The sequence below is a fragment of the Sphaerodactylus townsendi genome, linkage group LG01 (assembly GCF_021028975.2).
Source record: "Sphaerodactylus townsendi isolate TG3544 linkage group LG01, MPM_Stown_v2.3, whole genome shotgun sequence".
In the NCBI taxonomy this organism is placed as follows: Eukaryota; Metazoa; Chordata; class Lepidosauria; order Squamata; family Sphaerodactylidae; genus Sphaerodactylus; species Sphaerodactylus townsendi.
In genome coordinates, this window is record NC_059425.1 from 71,429,339 (window position 1) to 71,447,512 (window position 18,174).

Below are 18,174 nucleotides of genomic sequence, written 5' to 3' on the forward strand. Positions count from 1 at the left end.
GTCTAATGAATAAAAAAATTATATCATAACAGCAGATGTGCCTTTTTGTTCTATCAGCAGCCAGCATAGTCAAATTACCAATACCAATGTTGTTCAACAGTGAAAACATTTAATAAGGATCTAAGAAGGCTCGCTGATTTGAGGCATTCTAGTTCTTCTGTCTTTAAACTGCGAAAAATTATCCCTTAAATATTGGTGGCATGCCTCAAAAAATACTTGCAATGTTAATATGTAGAAACGGAAGTCTTACAATGATTCTGGAGGTCAAGCACCTTACTGGAACCTTGTCAGATGTTCCTGCTATGGTTGATTTCACAGCTGCCAGTTCTTTAGCTAGTTGTTGGCCTTTCATGACAATTTGAGCCTCACCCAAAGGTCTAGAAAATTGTAATGTATCGGCATAGTATTCGTGTGGATTCCAGCAGGGCTGCCTTCTGAATCTGATGGATGTTAATTTTGTTGATTTGAAGATGTTTCAAGTGCTGCCCTAGTGTTTTCGGAATGGGACCCAGGGTTTTAATTACCACTGGGATGACCTCAGTTCCTCTTATTATTGTTGTTGTTATTTTATGAATCACAGCCATCAGATTTTCCGCTGGTGTTAGTCCTTATATTCATTGGGTTCTTCCCAAGAATCTAGGATGTCATAATTTATTGGTGTAGTACATGTACAGATCCAAGAAATTGGGCCTTTTGTAATTAACAGATGGAGAGCATACCAATATGTAGAAGGTTTCAAGTGCTGACCAAGGTTTTTTGGTAGGGCATCCAGTGTGTTGATAATTGCTGGGACCACAACTTGTGGTTTGTGCTGTAATCTCTTGACTTTCATTCTCAGATCTTGTTATTTGTCATCTTTTCCATTTCTTTTTCAACCCTGCTGTCATCAGGTATTGCTAAATCAACTATCCACACTTCTGAAGTCCCACAATATTTTGGCCTGAACATTTTTGACTACTTTTTCAACAATGTGTCCCCACCATTTTTTTTCTGTTGGCAACTGATAATTTTTATAGATGTTCCAGTGAATCATTTTAGCAACTCCGTTATGATGTTGTTTATAATTGGTTTGTGCTATCTGCTTGCACAAGCTTAGTATGTAATCCACTGTTTCTAATACTTCATTGCACAATTGACATTTTGAAACAGTTGCTGATTTTTCAATTTTGGCTTTAATTGCATTTGTTCTAACAACTTGTCTAGAGCTGCTAAAATCAAGCCTTCAGTTTCTCTAATCAATGAAGCAAATCTGAGGAACTAGCAAAGATAGTGGTAGAGAAGGAAGAAGTTCAGGTAGCCATTGATAAACTAAATGCTACCAAACCCCCTGGCCAAGATTCACCCAGGAGTACTTAAAGAGCTCAAGCATGAAATTGCTGATCTTCTCACTTTAATATGCAACTTATCCCTGAAATCAGCCTCCATCCCTGAAGACTGGAAGATGGCCAATGTCACACTTAAGAAAGGATCTAGGGGGGACCCAGGAAATTACAGGTCTGTCAGTTATCTGTTCCTGGTAAATTACTAGAATCTATCATTAAAGATCAAATTATAAAATGTGTCGAAAAGCAAGACCTGCTGAGGAAGAGTCAGCATGGCTTTTGCAGAGGCAAGTCCTGCCTTACAAACTTATTAGAGTTCTTTGAGGGTGTAAACAGGCATGTGGATAAGGGGGAACCAGTGGATATTGTCTACTTGGATTTCCAAAAGGCTTTTGATAAAGTTCCTCACCAGAGACTATTGAGAAAACTCAGCAATCAAGGAATAAGAGGGGAAATCCTCCTATGGATTAAAAACTGGGTGAGAAACAGGAAGCAAAGGGTGGGTGTAAATGGGAAGTTCTCACAATGGAGAGATGTCGGGAGTGGTGTCCCCCAAGGATCCGTTTTGGGACGGGTGCTCTTTAACCTATTTATAAATGACCTGGAAGTAGGGGTAGGTAGCGTGGTGGCCAAGGTTGTGGATGATACCAAATTACGTAGGGTGGTGAGAACCGCAAAGGATTGCGAAGAGTTCCAATCAGACCTTGATAAATTAGGTGAGTGGGCTAAGAAATGGCAAATGCAGTTCAATGTAGCAAAATGAAAAGTCATGCACATAGGGGCAAAAAATCCAAATTTCACATACACACTACAAGGGTCAGTGCTATCAGTCACAGACCAGAAAAGGGATTTGGGCATCTTAGTTGATAGTTCCATGGGAATGTCAACTCAATTCATGGCAGCTGTGAAAAAGGCAAAATCTATGATGGAGATAATTAGGAAAGGAATTAATAATAAAACTGCAAAGATTGTCATGCCCTTATATAAAGCAGTGGTGCAACTGCACTTGGAGTACTGTGTTCAGTTCTGGTCGCCACATCTCCAAAAGGATATCGAAGAGATAGAAAAAGGGCAAAGAAGGGCAACAAAGATGATTGAGGGATTGGAGCACCTTCCTTATGAGGAGAGGCTGCAGTGTTTGGGACTCTTTAGTTTGTAGAGGGGACGTCTGAGGAGGGATATGATTGAAGTCTATAAAATTATGCATGGGATACAAAAGGTTGACAGAGAGACATTTTTCTCTCTTTCTCACAATACTAGAACCAGGGGGCATACACTGAAAATGCTTGGGGGGGATTAGGACTAATAAAAAGGAAACATTTCTTCACGCAATGCGTGATTGGTGTTTGGAATATGCTGCCACAGGAGGTGGTGACGGTCACTAACCTGGATAACTTTAAAAGGGTCTTGGGCAGATTTATGGAGGAGAAGTCAATGAATGGCTACCAATCTTGATCCTCCTTGATTTGAGATTGCAAATGCCTTAGCAGACCGGGTGCTCGGGAGCAGCAGCAGCAGCAGGCCATTGCTTTCACATCCTGCATGTGAGCTCCCAAAGTGGTGGGCCACTGCAAGTAGTAAAGTGCTGGACTAGATGGACTCTGGTCTGATCCAGCAGACTCTTTCTTATGTTCTTATGTTCCACTTATAAACCACTGCCAGGTTTTATCTTTGACTACTTTCTTATTGATCTGCTCCAGGAATTAATCATGCAGTGCTTTTCTTTGCCAGCTTGCTGTTCAGGTTTTTATTATCCTTGTATTCACATTTGTTTCTTGTGCTTTCAATAAGTTCTGGTTCTGAACTTGCATCAGCATCTGTTCTTGACTGTCTTTTACATTACCAGCTAAGTTTCTTCTATAGTTTGACTTACAATGGTCTTCTGGCTCCAATTCTACAGGTTATCAATGTCATCACATGGGTGTAATGCATAGTGAATAGTCATGAGTTTTCTTGTTTTTCGATCCAGACTATCCAGTTCACCTTGTGTCCAGTTAATATTTCCAGCAATGTATTGTATGATGACGATGATGATTATCATGATAATTACTACAAGCAGTAATCATTTTATCTGTATATTCATTTGACAATGAATATGACATATGAATATGACATATATGACAATCATTAAGTGCTGTACCTTATGATTCTTGACAAATGTATTTTCTTTTATGTACACTGAGAGCATATGCACCGGAGACAAATTCCTTGTGTGTCCAATCACACTTGGCCAATAAAGATTCTATTCTATTCTATTCTATTTTACCCTGTATCTCATTTCCAGCACCATTTCTTTGTTTTCTCCTCTTGGCAACCCCTTTACCTGCTTCCTTTTCTCTTTCCCAGTCCCCTAACAACATTTCCTTTCATCTTTCTTTCTGAAAGTCTTCAACTTTATGTATTATTTACTTAATTTATTCCCCCACTTTTTTCTCTAATGGTGACCTGAAGCAGTATTCTCTTCTCTTACAAGTTATGCTCACACCCCCTGTGAGATAGATTAACCTTAGGGACAGTGACTGACCGCAGGTCACCCTGTAAGCTTATGTGGCAGAGTTGGGAAGACCCAAGTCTTCCAAGTCCTACTCCAAATCTCTAACTACTGCACAACACTGGTTTTTGTGGGTTGGCTGCTATTGAACAGTAAAGAGAAACCAGGCCTGGCCTGTGCTGATGGTCTCTCCCAACTGGGATGGACCAGCACTCTGGCCAAAGGGCCAGGTCTAGCTCAACTAAATTCTGAACACTGTGGGGGAGGTAGCACCCAAGCCCTGCACAAGGCACAAGCATCTGGCCCACCTAACCTGAGGGAGATAGTGCCTGGCCAATTGGTAGGGGGTGGGGGTGGAGGGTGGGACTAGGGCAGGCAAGCTGTGGGGAACTACTTCTTTTTAAAAGTCCTCTGCCTCTGCCCATGAACAGTCTTTTTCATGTAAAAACTGTGTGGGAAGAGTTACAATGTCAATTTTGCTGCACCATGTGAAACTAACTCTTGCTGTAATTCGGTTTACCAGAACAAGAAGGAACATACACTTCAAAAAAGTGATATGAAAAACACTGCTCAGTGAAGGAGATCTGAAGCATGATCCACCATAGCCTCATTCAAGTCTGTACAACATTTCATTTCACAGTACTGCAATTCTCAAATTACAGGAACATGCATCAAAGCTTATGGCCAGTTCAACTGGATAGCCAAAAAGATATCGCTGTGGATACTATTTATTCATTTGGAATTTTTAATGCCACCTTTCCTGGGAACCTGCCTCATAGCAGATATCCCAGAATATCTTACAAGTTAAAATCTTCAGCCAAAAAACTCTTAGTTGCTGTTAGTGAGTTCTTTAATTGAATTGTTCCAGGTGCCTAGCTTCTCAAAATCCAAATCAGGATCCTGCGTTTCAGGGAGATTTTGATAATCCATAGTTTCTGCAGAGACCCTATTCCAGTGCTCACAAGGCCAATGACACTCCACTTTTAAAAGTATATACCTCAACAACAATAACACTAAAAACTGAAAATTCAATAGATGCATGCCATCTAGTGGAAAACTATGAACATGTATTGAGAATTCTTTAAGCAATATAATAATTTTTTTTCTTTTATATATACTTGGTTACATTCAAATTAGTAAATACTGTGACAACAAATATATATATTTGAAACAATGCGGTAAAAATGTGTTACAAGTATTTATGATAAATTAGAGAAAAAAATATGGTCACCTCATTGCGTGCCAATAAATCCTCCACTTTTGTAGCACTCTCCGGTAGTACAAGCAGAAGAGTATTTGATATATCTTTCAGTGTTAAATCAATCTGCATTTCACACAAGTCATTAATCTACAATAAATGAAATAATTAGTAGCATGCCATTTACTGTTCTATAGCTAAATTATTTACGCAGTCTGATAAGAATATATTGTCGAATGCTTTCACGGCCAGAATCACTAGGGTGCTGTGTGGTTTCTGGGCTATATGGCCGTGTTCTAGCAACATGGCCATACAGCCCGGAAAGCACACAGCACCCCAGTCTGATAAGACCTTGATCTTTGAAGCAGGAAGACAACCCAACTAACAAAAAAAATGAAATGGTATCAATGATACAAGGGGCTGCAGTTCAATTGCAGAGCTGAGATATGATTTTGTTTTTCTTTAGACAATTGCAGCAGCCCATGGTGGTGGTTTGAATTCACTTCCCAACTGTCACTAACTGTGTGTGAGCTGATGCAGAAAACAATTTGGTGAAGACACTCAATCACAAGTAATGCAAGCTGCCCATCAAAGAATGACCTCCATAATCACCATGAGCCTACATGATATTAACCAAACCAGGAGGCTGCTTAGGAATAACCAGTTTAGTCTCTTTTTAACACTCTAATGCTGTACCTTTTAGATTTATCCCTAAGTGTTTTAAAATGGAAATAACATTTTAAAAGAACATTTGTGTTTCCTCCTGTTTCAATAATTGCTTGGCATATTTTGTTCAATTTTGCATTATATAAAACAAGTATTGAGAAATATGTCCTTCTTATATGCCAACAGTATTATTCCATTTCTTTTTTTAAAAAAAATCTCATTTATTAATCTAAACAAAAGTTTCAAATATAAGTGGCTTGATTGTTCTTTGGTTGTTCAAGATCACTCACTTCCCTGGAATCCTTCTCCCTCTTACCTATGAGTCCAGAAAATGCAAGGCAAGGGGGAGAAGTAGACCCTATTCAGCACAATGCTGCGGGCTGCTAGACCTGATGCCAGCCTGGATCTTGGCATGGATGGCTGATCAGCCAGCTAGGGTTCGGGGGAAGGCATAACACAGTAAGAATCAGAAGTGGCATTAGCCCTGTCCTTCCAGACTACACCATCAGTTCAAGTCTTAAAAAGACTGCACAGCTCAAGGCAGCTGGAACCAACAGGGAGGGGGTTGAAGCCAAGCACACCAGGAATGATTCCCAGCTGGGAGAAAAGGACTGGAATGAGCATGAGAAAAAAGAGGAATGAGGCTAATGGGTGCAACTTGCTCTGCACGAGAACATTAATTATGGGAATGGGTGGAGCCACAGTTCTGCGGCCTGGGAAGATGACCCTGAAAGAATTGGAATCATGGTGGAGGGCCAGGGTTTGGGCCAGGTGCCTCAGAATGGTTCCACCTATCATGTAAGCATTTTGGAGTAGGAAAGGTGTTTTTTTTAAAAAAAAATCTAAGTTATAGAAGGTTTCTCTAGATGAATTCAAGTAAAAAAAGCATATTTAAACCAATGTCTTTGACATTGGAAATGTTTACCTTTTTCAAAAGCTGATTAAACATTTTCATGACTTCATGAACTTCTTGGAAGAAGCTATCTAAAGTCAAAGATGACCATGTTAAAATAGTAAGTCCTTGTCTCAACACAGATTCCACCTAAAGAAAATAGACATGCCCAAGAAAAATAAATATTTAGTGGGACTGTAGTATATAGTGTATAAACCATCATGAATAGCAAATGACTAGTATACCCATTTTTAATTTAAGCTTAATATTATTTTAGCATCTCTTTTTTAACATGAAATCATATATTAAACAAAGTTGTAAAATTGGTGCATTCAGAATGTGATGGAGAACAAGTTCACACAAGAAAAGCCAAGCCTTCAGCCACCCTGGCCTCAGGCCATATAAAGCACTTTCAGCGGCAAAGCCACCAGGGGGTGGGGGTGCATGACACACCGGGCGCACCATTTCTAGTCACATGGGGGGGGCGGAAAAATTCTGAGCACTGCAGGTCAGCAGTAGAACTTTGAACTGAGCTTACAGGCACATCAGCAATTAGTGTAAAGATTTTAAAACTGGCAAGATGTATTCCATGAGCATGAAACTTGCCAGCAGCATTAGTACTAAATTTTCAACAAATTGAATTTTGCCCCATGTAGAATGCTTAGGAGTAGTGCAATTTGAATGTAAGCTTGTTTAACTGTTGCCATATCCTTCTTATCAAGATAGGCCACAACATCCAAAGTTGGTGAAATGTACTGCATATCACAGAGGAGATCTGACCCACCATGTGCAACCCTGAATCAAAAACTGAATTGCACACATGCTCCTTAAAATAGATGGTAACCCCATCCAGAACAGATTGACTTTGCAAAATTTTGATTATAAACAGTGATAAATCAATAACGCTTCAGTCTTATCTGGACTGAGCTTGAGTTCATTAGCTCTCATTTAGTCAAATACTGTCTCCAAATACCACTGGAGAGCATACACTGGCCCTTTCCACACAAATATTTTAAAACATTTTGAGGCCGGGAATAAAACATTTCCTCCAAGAAGTTCTGCATTGTTTTTCCCCCTTGCATTCTGAAAATGTCTGAGTCAGCAGTGTGATGCGGCGGCCAACAAAGTCAATGAAATTCTGGGCTGTATCAATAGGAGTATAGTATCTAGATCGAGGGATGTAATTGTACCTCTCACCTGGAATATTGCGTACACTTCTGGGTGCCACAATTCCAGAAGTATTTTGACAAGCTGGAAAGGGTCCAGAGGAGGGCCACTAAAATGGCAAAAGGTCTAGAATCCATGTCCTATGAGGGGAGGCTTAGGGAGCTGGTTATATTTAGTTTGGTGAAGAGAAGGTTAAGAGGTGACATGATAGCCACATTTGAAGGGATGTCATGTTGGTGAGGGAGCAAGCTTGTTTTCTGCTACTCCAGAGACTAGGACCAGTAGTAATGGGTTCAAGGTGAAGGAAAAGAGATGTCACATAAACATCAGGAAAAACTTCCTGACAGTAAGGGCTGTTCGACCGTGGAATGCACTACTTCGGAGTGTGGTGGAATCTCCTCCTTTGGAGGTTTTTAAACAGAAGTTGGATGGCCATCTGTCAGGAGTGCTTTGATTATGTGTTCCTGAATTGCAGGGGGTTGGACTTGATGGCCCTTGGGGTCTCTTCCAACAATATGATTCTATGTTTTATTTCCAGTCTGAAAACATTTTACCTGAAAACCTGAACTTTCCCCTTGGTGCCATTTTACCACATCCCTGAGTTCACTCCATTTCCCCTCACTTTTATGTGGTTTTAAAAAAACTGGTTAAATCTTTGAAGCTTTGATTACACATTGCAACAGAGAATCCATGCATTGAATCTTCAAAGAATCAATTCTAAAAATAGCCAAAGAAGAGAGAAAAAACCTCTCACATCAGCCATGAAATATTTTGAGGGGGTGAGTGTGAACTAATGGGGGTGGGGGATCTAAAATGTTTTGCAAATATTTTAGGTATCTTGCGCAGGAAGGGCCATTATCTCATCTGACTCAACTAAGGCCGTTTCCACATGGCAGAATTATACCTGTATAGCACCAGTTCCTTACAATCCTATTTAACCCTGGTTTTTCTGTTCGCATGGCTGCCTGTTTTGTGAAGGAATCTAGTGAAGACCAGGAGGAAATACTCCAGCTTGTTTTGCACAAGCCTGGGACCTCTGTATTAACATTGCAGGCCTATCTGAGCATGCCCAGTGTCCCGCATTCTGATTGGCTGTTGTTTTGATGGCAGCTTAAATGAACATTAGGCAGGGAGATCAGGTGGCTGGGGCAGGGAAATGAACTGGTTCTGCTTCTGATTGATGTTCACACAGTAGCAGACTCTAGCAGGCTCACCCTGGGATTTTTTTAAAAGAATCACCAATCTGGTGGTTTTTGAATACCCTGGGATGAAGGAAATATAATTGGGCAAACCCACTTTAGGACTGGGAACCATGCAAACATCTTGGCTGCACAGGGATAGTTTTCTTGCTCAACCCAGGATATTTTGACCACACAAAAACGGCCTAAGTAAATGGAGCTAGGCATTGTAAGCACACTGATGACATCATAGCTCAAACTACCTGTCACTCTCTCTCAGTGATTATCATTTACAAATTACAAAGTGGATAAGTTGTGTTCTGCATTCCCATTTTGTGCTCCATGTAATTGTAAAATGTAAGTTTTGAGTTCACTTCAGCTCCAGCACCTAGGGTGTCCAATCTGGATCACAAGATTACAGAATTTGGAGAAGGATCTTTAGCTTTCCCCAAGCATGCATTGACACCATTTATCTGACTTCCAACATTGGGGGAGGCTATTTGGCACACTGGAAAAACCCATGAGAGTACTCTAAGACAGCTCTGACCTGCTACAGCAATGGCACTAAGGACATAATGAATGTATGAAAGGCTTTGTAAATTGCAGTACAGTGTTGTGCAAGCCAAGCTGATATTACCAGGGGCCAATATCAAAAGGTCCCTCACCACCTGGAACAATTCCACTGAACAGCTTTACACAGGCATGTTGCTAGTAGAGATGTTTCACCACTACCACAGATTCATAAAATAAATTGCCCACTCCTACAGTGATTGTGAATCTAACTTTTATCAGGTAATGGTTCACCCACAACAAAAGAATCTCTGCGGTCGATTCCCCACTGAGGATTAGATGCATGCTCGTCACACAGAATATCCAGGTTTCCAGCAGAACTCCCCACTGCACCAATGCCAAACACGCTTTCATCCCATTTCTGCCGCTCCCCGCCCCAGCACGTGTTATTTTAGAACCTGGACGAAAGTAGACCTTTTAAAAAAACATGTGGGCAATCTGGAGCGGTGGGGAAGTTGTGTGGGTGAATCCGGATTTGTTTTTCCCGCTGCTGGTAGTGACATGGAGCCTCCCATCCAATGAGAATGCAGTGGGCTGTGCGCGATGCATGCCCAGCCTTTTTTATTTCGCAGACTGGAGATCCACATGGATATGAAGCAACATGGGGCCGGTTTTGACTGATTGACTGAGTAGAAGGCAATACAAAGCAGTGCTACACATCATATCCATGTGGATCCGAGTACATGGAGGTGTGCAGAAACAGGGCTTTGCTTTAATCGCCCGTTTCTTTGTCTCCGCTTAGAGTCTTTCTGCGCATGCTCATGCAGACGTGGATCCGCAAGGTTAAAAATAAAAAAATTCCTGCCCCAACACAATGCAGCAGCTAATCAGGATAGCCCCTGAGTGGAAGATGTGTTCAATCCGCCTCAGTGGGGAATCCTTTGTTGCTGCTGCGTTTCCCGGACAAGGATCATTTGTGGGGCAGACGCTGCAGAGGGCACGCTGAAACCATGCTCAAAAGGTCCTGGTTTTTCCCAAACCGGTTTGTATCTACATTCATTTTTTCGGTGGGGAATCGACCTGAGAGATCCTCCATACCCAAACCAATCTGAATTGGACCAGTAGTACAGTGAGGTATCTTTGGACTTAACTTGAGAAGGTGAAGTACAGTTGAAATTCAAAGCTACAGCACACTTTTTGGGGGACCTTCTTGAGCCCATGGAGATGGGACCAGGTCTTGTAGCTTATCCAAATCAAGCATAGAACCTACTACATGTGTAGGAACAGCCCCATGGCTGATATGGAGACCATGTCATTCTGAGCTACACCATATTGAATATACATATACACCCCCTCTACTGTGTCTATGAGTACATATGTACATGTACACACAGTGAGTGAAATCTGCTTAATTAAATTACTGTTACTCACCTTCTTCATTTTTGGTGCCATCAAATTCATAAACACAGTTGGCACTTCCTGGCACAAATTTTCATAACATTCTAGAATACCCTTCAAATTAAAATGAATGTTCAATATTTTAATTAATTTTAAAAGATGCTAAAATATGACTGTGCAAAAGATAATTCATTTGGAGGAAAATGAAGCATTGAGCTACATATAAATAGAAGTGACTCACAACATTTTCCCATTCTGCACTTTATTCTTACAACAACAACGTGAGTTAAACGTGTGTGACTGGTTCAATGTCACCAGCAAGCTTCCATGAAAAAAATGGATCTGATTCAGATTTATTTATTTATCATTATAGACAAATAGTAAAGCATAGAATAAAACCGTAACAGTTCCAGAATGGCAAAATAAAGGACATTCCATGGAAATCATAATATTAGTCACAATTTATAATTTACTATACAAATAGAAAGTAAATATAATTAACCACTAAAACTTAAAGGTAAGATATTTAAATTCAAAAACATGTCTACATGATAACAACATTTTGTTTTAAAATGCTATGTGATTGAATCTGCCACAAATTTTAATCTCTTAGGCACAGAAATGAACCACATTCCTCGAGATATTAGGGTTTTAATCAGCTAACAGTTTTTCTAAGCAAACCTTATCTGGAAAAGCTGGATATTTGTTGAGGAGGAGGAGAATAATCTTTGTCCATAAATCCTTATCAAAAGGGCAGTGAAAAATACATGACCAATAGTCTCAACTTCTCCAGTAGTACAAGGTCATAATCTTTTTGAATAAGGGAGGTTCTTATATCTGTCTTCCAGAACAGCAGATAGCATGGCTACACTCCTGGCTTGGGTAAAGGCTCTTCTAAAGGGATGGACATCTAAATAGATAAGATACTGAGCTAGAGTCATAATATACCTATGTGTCAAAGAGGACATAAAGCTGGGTGACCATCAAATCTTGCTGATGCTCTATGTCTTGTACCCTCTGGTTAAAAAAAAAACATTTCGCTTGAGCACTATTTGAACCAGTAGTAGGGCAGATCAAAAAGGGTATCGAAGAGATAGAAAAAGTGCAGAGAAGGGCAACGAGGATGATTGAAGGATTGGAGCACCTTCCTTATGAGGAGAGGCTGCAGCGTTTGGGACTCTTTAGTTTGGAGAGGAGACGTCTGAGGGGGGATATGATTGAAGTCTATAAAATTATGCATGGGGTAGAAAATGTTGACAGAGAGACATTTTTCTCTCTTTCTCACAATACTAGAACCAGGGGGCATTCATTGAAAATGCTGGGGGGAAGAATTAGGACTAATAAAAGGAAACACTTCTTCACACAACGTGTGATTGGTGTTTGGAATATGCTGCCACAGGAGGTGGTGATGGCCACTAACCTGGATAGCTTTAAAAAGGGCTTGGACAGATTTATGGAGGATAAGTCAATCTATGGCTACCAATCTTGATCCTCCTTGATCTCAGATTGCAAATGCCTTAGCAGACCAGGTGCTCAGGAGCAGCAGCAGCAGCAGAAGGCCATTGCTTTCACATCCTGCATGTGAGCTCCCAAAGGCACCTGGTGGGCCACTGCGAGTAGCAGAATGCTGGACTAGATGGACTCTGGTCTGATCCAGCAGGCTAGTTCTTATGTTTTTATGTTCTTATGGCACTTGGCAATAGGCCCAATCTCTCTAAATTCTCCCTAACCTCTCAGCCATCTAGGCTGGAAAGCATCTTGTATAACAGAAGATAGCTTTTTGTGATTAGAGCGTACCTTAAAACACTGATAAACCAATAATAGAAAATTTCTAGCCTCAATTCTCATTGTATCAGCTTCAAGGCAGATCAAAGCAATAAACACCCCTGACAAAAGAATGTGGATCTGAACTTGGATTTCCCAGATTCTGATCCAACCAGAGCATGCGTGGATGCACATCACAGGCACACACATAATGTAAGAGTTCGTTTTCTGTGATAGGGTATAAAAATTGAACATACTTCCCCAACAGAGAGAAAGCTGAAATTGGGGACTCGAACAGTCCAAGACACTGAACAGTCTGCAGGATGGTGTTTTGTTTTGTTTTTTACTTTTGTTTCTTAAAATTTGTGACATGGAGTTAAACTCCTTACAAATGAGACGAACACTCTTCATAGAAAGCAACATATAAAATGAAATGTTCAGGTGTGTAAATTCTGTCACATGTGACTCAAGGTGCGAGGAGCACATCCTTTTCACACATGTGACTCAGAGTGCACTGGATTTGTGTGAAGAACTGGATTTCTGTGGGGGAGAGGATTTGCAGCTGCTATGTTTATTAGCTACAGACATAAAGAAACAGATTTAGAAATGGTAAGTGTCATGGCATACATCACAATAAACTGGTTCAATCACCTCAGGTATTTAACACAAAAGGTGAACCAATGAAAAACTGATGAGGATCCCTGGTCATCCTGGGATATTTTCACACCTATTTCACCAAAAGCTGCCTGAACATACTAAAAATACCAGACTTGCTGATGTTCCTAATTCACTCCCCCCCCCCCCCAAACTTCAACATAAAGTCATAGCAGACTTGTGGCAATCCCATATGGTTTTCAAGGCAAGAGAATCCAGAGGTGGTTTGCCATTGCCTGCCTCCATGTCATGACCCTGGTATTACTTGGCGGGCTCCTATGCAAATTCTAGCCAGGGTCAGGACTGAGAGCATGACTAGCCCAAAGTCACCTAGCAAGCTTCCATGGCACAAGCAGAGATTTCAACCTGGGTTTCCAAGTTCATAGTTCGACATCTTAACCACTGCACCATACTAGCTCTCAATTCATGACACAAAATAAACCCTATACCTTCAAAAAGGTCAATGAAGTTACTTCATCAGAAGGAAGTTGTGAAAGAAGACAGATATAGCTAATCATCTAGATATCTCTGCTCCTGTAAATGAATTTATCTTTTTGTCTGTTCAAGATAACAGTTAACAGTGAATGAATAATCTCTTAGCAAAGCTAGTGGAATAAGGTTTAAAATGTCCTACAAAGAAATATGTTAATATGATACTGCAATTTAGTCAAGGATTCATTATTTTTTAAAAAAACAATTAATGGTAATAATTTTTTACATACCTCCAAACGTAATTTATTTGTCTTAACCTCATTTTCAATTTTAACTATTCTCTTTGCCTGCTCTGGTACATCGAGTCCCATCTTTATCATACATTTTGTTTCTCGGACAATCTCTAAGATTTTGGGGTCAAAATTAACCAGTAGCTTTCCAGTTTCAGGATGACGTACCAAAAGTGTTACTTGCAAGGCTGCAATTAATATGCAAAAAATATTATAGAATTCAAGTACAAAAGAACATTTTTTTTCTTGTCAGACAGATCTGCAAAATCGATCAGAGCCACATTGGCAAGACAAATATATTAGTCCGTGGATCAGAAGACTCACCATATTGTAGCTGTGAAATTTCCTTCATCCAAGCTGTGTGATAGAGTACCTCAAATTCCACCAGCACATAGGAAATTTTGTTGTACAATCGGACAACTGCTTTACCTTCTGGACTTGCCAAAATATCTGAATTTTTCTGTTAAAAATATTTGGAATCAACATCATACATATTAAAAAGATAAATGGATAGAAAACTGACTGCAGTTCCTTCCTCTCAGTAATCTAGGGGATTACATAATGTGATTTTGCTGGTATCTTTGCAAGTATCAGTCACTTCAGTCTTCAGTCATGAAAGTTTTAAAGTATGTGAACCAGTTACTGAGGTTACAGTTTTATGGCCAGTCTATTGATTAAGCTATTGGTCAGTCAGTCCGACATTGCTTGCATGCAAGTGGTCACATAGCCAAAAGTTATAAAGTTAAGTCTGTTTTCTTTGTTTGAGCAGTGAAGCCACAATGTGACTGACCACATGAGGTAGCAAAATGTAACCAAGTGTAGTAACCTAGGAAAGTATAGTGTTTTTTCTCCATGCAACCCTCCCTTATGGTTAGTAAATTCATGTATCCAAAAAGCAACTGTGAATCAGCCTCTTCTGTTCTACTCTGCTAATATATATTAAATTGCCAACAGATTTGTTTTTAACAAGCCTTTGAAGATTGCACAGATGTTGATAATGCCCAGCATTGTTTCTTTAATTACAGACAGTGCCATATTTCAACTTTTCTAGGCAGGGACTCAGAAGTCCTATGATATAAAGGGAAAACATACAAGCAACCCCAGCTTTGTTTGTTGTTTGCTCTCTAGCAGATCCCACAACTGAACAGACAAGAAGTTTTCAAAGGGAAAAGTTGTTTGAATATTTAAATATTGCATGAAAACTAACAAAACTATAGTAGCAGGTTCAACCTCTAAAACTTTTAAAAAATTCAAGCAATCCAGTATTTGGAATGGTACATATCTTCAGCTGTAATGTTTATGCACAATGCACTATTTTTCCAGCTATTTCCAAAGACCCTTTAATGACATTTTACTTAAACTTATGGGTGGATTAAAATGTCCCTCCATATCATTTGATAAAAGTGCAGAAAAACCTTGGGAGATTGTTCGATTAAAGTGGGTTTCTTCGGGAAAAGGCCGTTTCTAACTTCTTGGAATTTTGGGGACACCTGAAACCATTTTAAAGAAAAACTAATATATATTTTAAAGGCTATTCCTAAATTATCAAAATCTTCTCTATCTCAATATGTGCTTGATATTTGCTTACATGACAGTCAAACAGCACCACCTACAGACTCTTCCATATCACTTCACTCCAACACTAATCTCGAGGATAACTGGGAACATATGATAAGCATCAGTATTCTTGCCACTCGATCACAGTTTTTAAACACATAGTATTTTAGCTTTATCAGATCTGTCTCCTTCAGATGGATGATGACAAACTTACATAAAAATAGTCGATTGGTTCATTTATGCGCCTGAACAGCTGCCTGACCCATAAGATCTTTCCAGCTACTGGGGGCATATTACGAGCCAGAGGAGGATCATCTTTTTGAACCTGATAAAGCTACGATGAAGTAAACACAGGTTTAAACATACCATCTAGTAATACTTTGGCTTAATATTACACCTCTCTAAGCATTTGGAACTGAACAAACAAGTGTGGCATTAAATGGCAGGTGATGTCATGACAACAAGCAAACCCATAAGGTACACAATTTTCCATAACAGAATGAAGGGAAGGCGGGACATATAAAGCACTAAAGTGGAGCTAGCTGACATGCTAATAACTATGTGCGGCATCAGTTTAGTGACACATCACATTCCCATCTTTCTATTCCCAAATTAAAGATAGCTTAAAATGCATGATTCATTTGTTCCCCTCTCCTGTGAGTCTGCTGTCCTGTGTTTTACTATTTTTAAATGGTAATCAGCCCAATCTTCAATCCAGCATTGCCAGAGAATACTAAAACAAAATTTCAGTTTACAATAGACTATCAACATAAGAATAGAACTTCTCTGCCTCTCCAACTGTGTTAACTATTTTATTATTACAGTTGTCAATCAATTAAAAAACTCAGGATCAAAAGTTTGCTTTTTAACCAATTTATCAATAAATGAATTAACAAACAAATGTATATATACTCAAACTACAATAGAGATGATTTTTGAAAGAATCAGAGAAGTATAAAATAAAGTATAAGTTTAACAAAATTGATCACCTGTTCTTAGAACAAAAATTACCACTAATATTTTCTTTTTTTACATAGTCAAAGATATATAAATATAGGCACTCTATTATAACTCTAAAACATTAAAGTTAAAATAGACTACTTTTTTAAAAAATCCATGTATTCTCAGCAGCACAAGTCTGGGGGAAGGAGAGGAATGGGCATAAGGAGCCAACTTGATCCTTACACTGGCGTATCTTGGAGATACAGCAGCATATTTTGGAGATATGCTAGCGCAGGTCCCCAGCGCTACTGTACTACTCTTGGGTGCTGGTACAGCTCAGTAATGACTACATGCCAGAGCAACTCAGGCACAAAGCTCTGCACTGTTGTTCTTGTGGGCACATTGTGGGGAGATTGTGATCAGTCACTGATCAGGAAATAAAAGTGCCACTGTTATCTACCACTGTCTTGGCCATGCCCACAAGGCCCAAAGAAGCTCTAGATGCCAAATAAGATGTCTAGATGTCACTTCTTTCTCCTGTGACAGCCGAGCTTCTCCTCAGCACCCTATCATAGCCTCCCAAGCTCTTGAAGAGCCCCAGGCAACATGCCTCACAACTTACAAAATAGGGCATGTGGCCTGGGACGCTGTCTAAGAGTTTCCCTGCTGTGCAGAGAGAGAGTTCCAAGGTACCCTGGTGGTGGGTAAAATACTGCTGGGTGAGCTCTTTGGATCAACACCCAACAGGGAGCGCAAAGTCCACACTCTGTGGCTGGCCTCTCATAGTTCTGTATCCCAGCACCACAGACAGAACTCAAAGGGATATGTATGTACTAGAAGGTAAGCAGGGGTCTATTTCCCCAAACTTCTTCCCTCTTTTCCCTAATCTATGACTATTAACTGCCCTGGTAACGCTGCCTTCTGCATACAAGTCCATTAATGTGGCAGACTAGCAGAGTGGTAGGTGTGGAATTGTGCCATTATGGTCCTCACACATGAGAGGGTTTGGTGTATGAGGTCTGGCCCAGGATAGCTACTGGGGGAGGGGTCCCAAGCTCTTGGTTGTGCACTGGATTGACAGCTCAATCATTTGCTGGACTTCCTCTTGGAATGGGTGCAATGGGGAGGCTGGAGCCCCACCATGCTGAGTGGAGTGGGTAACCACATAATCCTTGAATTCACTCCCTTTCACAAACAGACTGCTGTCCAGCCACTGCTAAGGTGGACCCATCTTTGCTGTTGGTTTGGACATGTTTGCCAGACAGGTAAGGATGTTTTAGACGATGCCAGCCTTTGGGAATGAAGAGCCAGTTTCAGCAGACTCATGAGCCTCAGTACATGTCTTGCTGACCCCAGATGGACCTTTATGAGCCCAATAAGGAAGCTATGGTGCCTTATTCCAGATGCGCATGTTTCTGTTTCTTCCTTCTGCAGGTGAAAATCCAACAGGGTGAGTTCTGGCTCAGACCACTATCCCACCAGCCCCATTGTGGTTTGGCCACAGATCAAGGCTAACTTTTGAAACCAACAATTTAATACAGCCTGCTGCCACTCTTTGCCCCATTCAGACAACTCCTCAGGAGTGGAACAGCCATTTCCCATGAAGTGGAGATGGATTCTAGATCTCTTGGCCTCTTTCCCTCCAAAACCTTCCAGTAAAGTGTTTTCATTTTCCACACCTGTGTCATTATGTGTAAGTATTTGTGTATGTAT

At 40.3% G+C, this 18,174-nt stretch overlaps 1 protein-coding gene across 1 annotated transcript in view; it reads right to left on the bottom strand.

The window, feature by feature from the left end:
- The window catches only part of DNAH8 (dynein axonemal heavy chain 8), a 195,288-nt gene that overhangs the window by 155,587 nt on the left and 21,527 nt on the right, over window positions 1-18,174 (bottom strand). Inside the window, 6 exon segments of the mRNA XM_048505004.1 lie at window positions 5,045-5,161; window positions 6,603-6,719; window positions 10,856-10,936; window positions 13,963-14,150; window positions 14,287-14,422; window positions 15,734-15,853. Coding sequence (XP_048360961.1) covers window positions 5,045-5,161; window positions 6,603-6,719; window positions 10,856-10,936; window positions 13,963-14,150; window positions 14,287-14,422; window positions 15,734-15,853 — 759 coding nt within the window.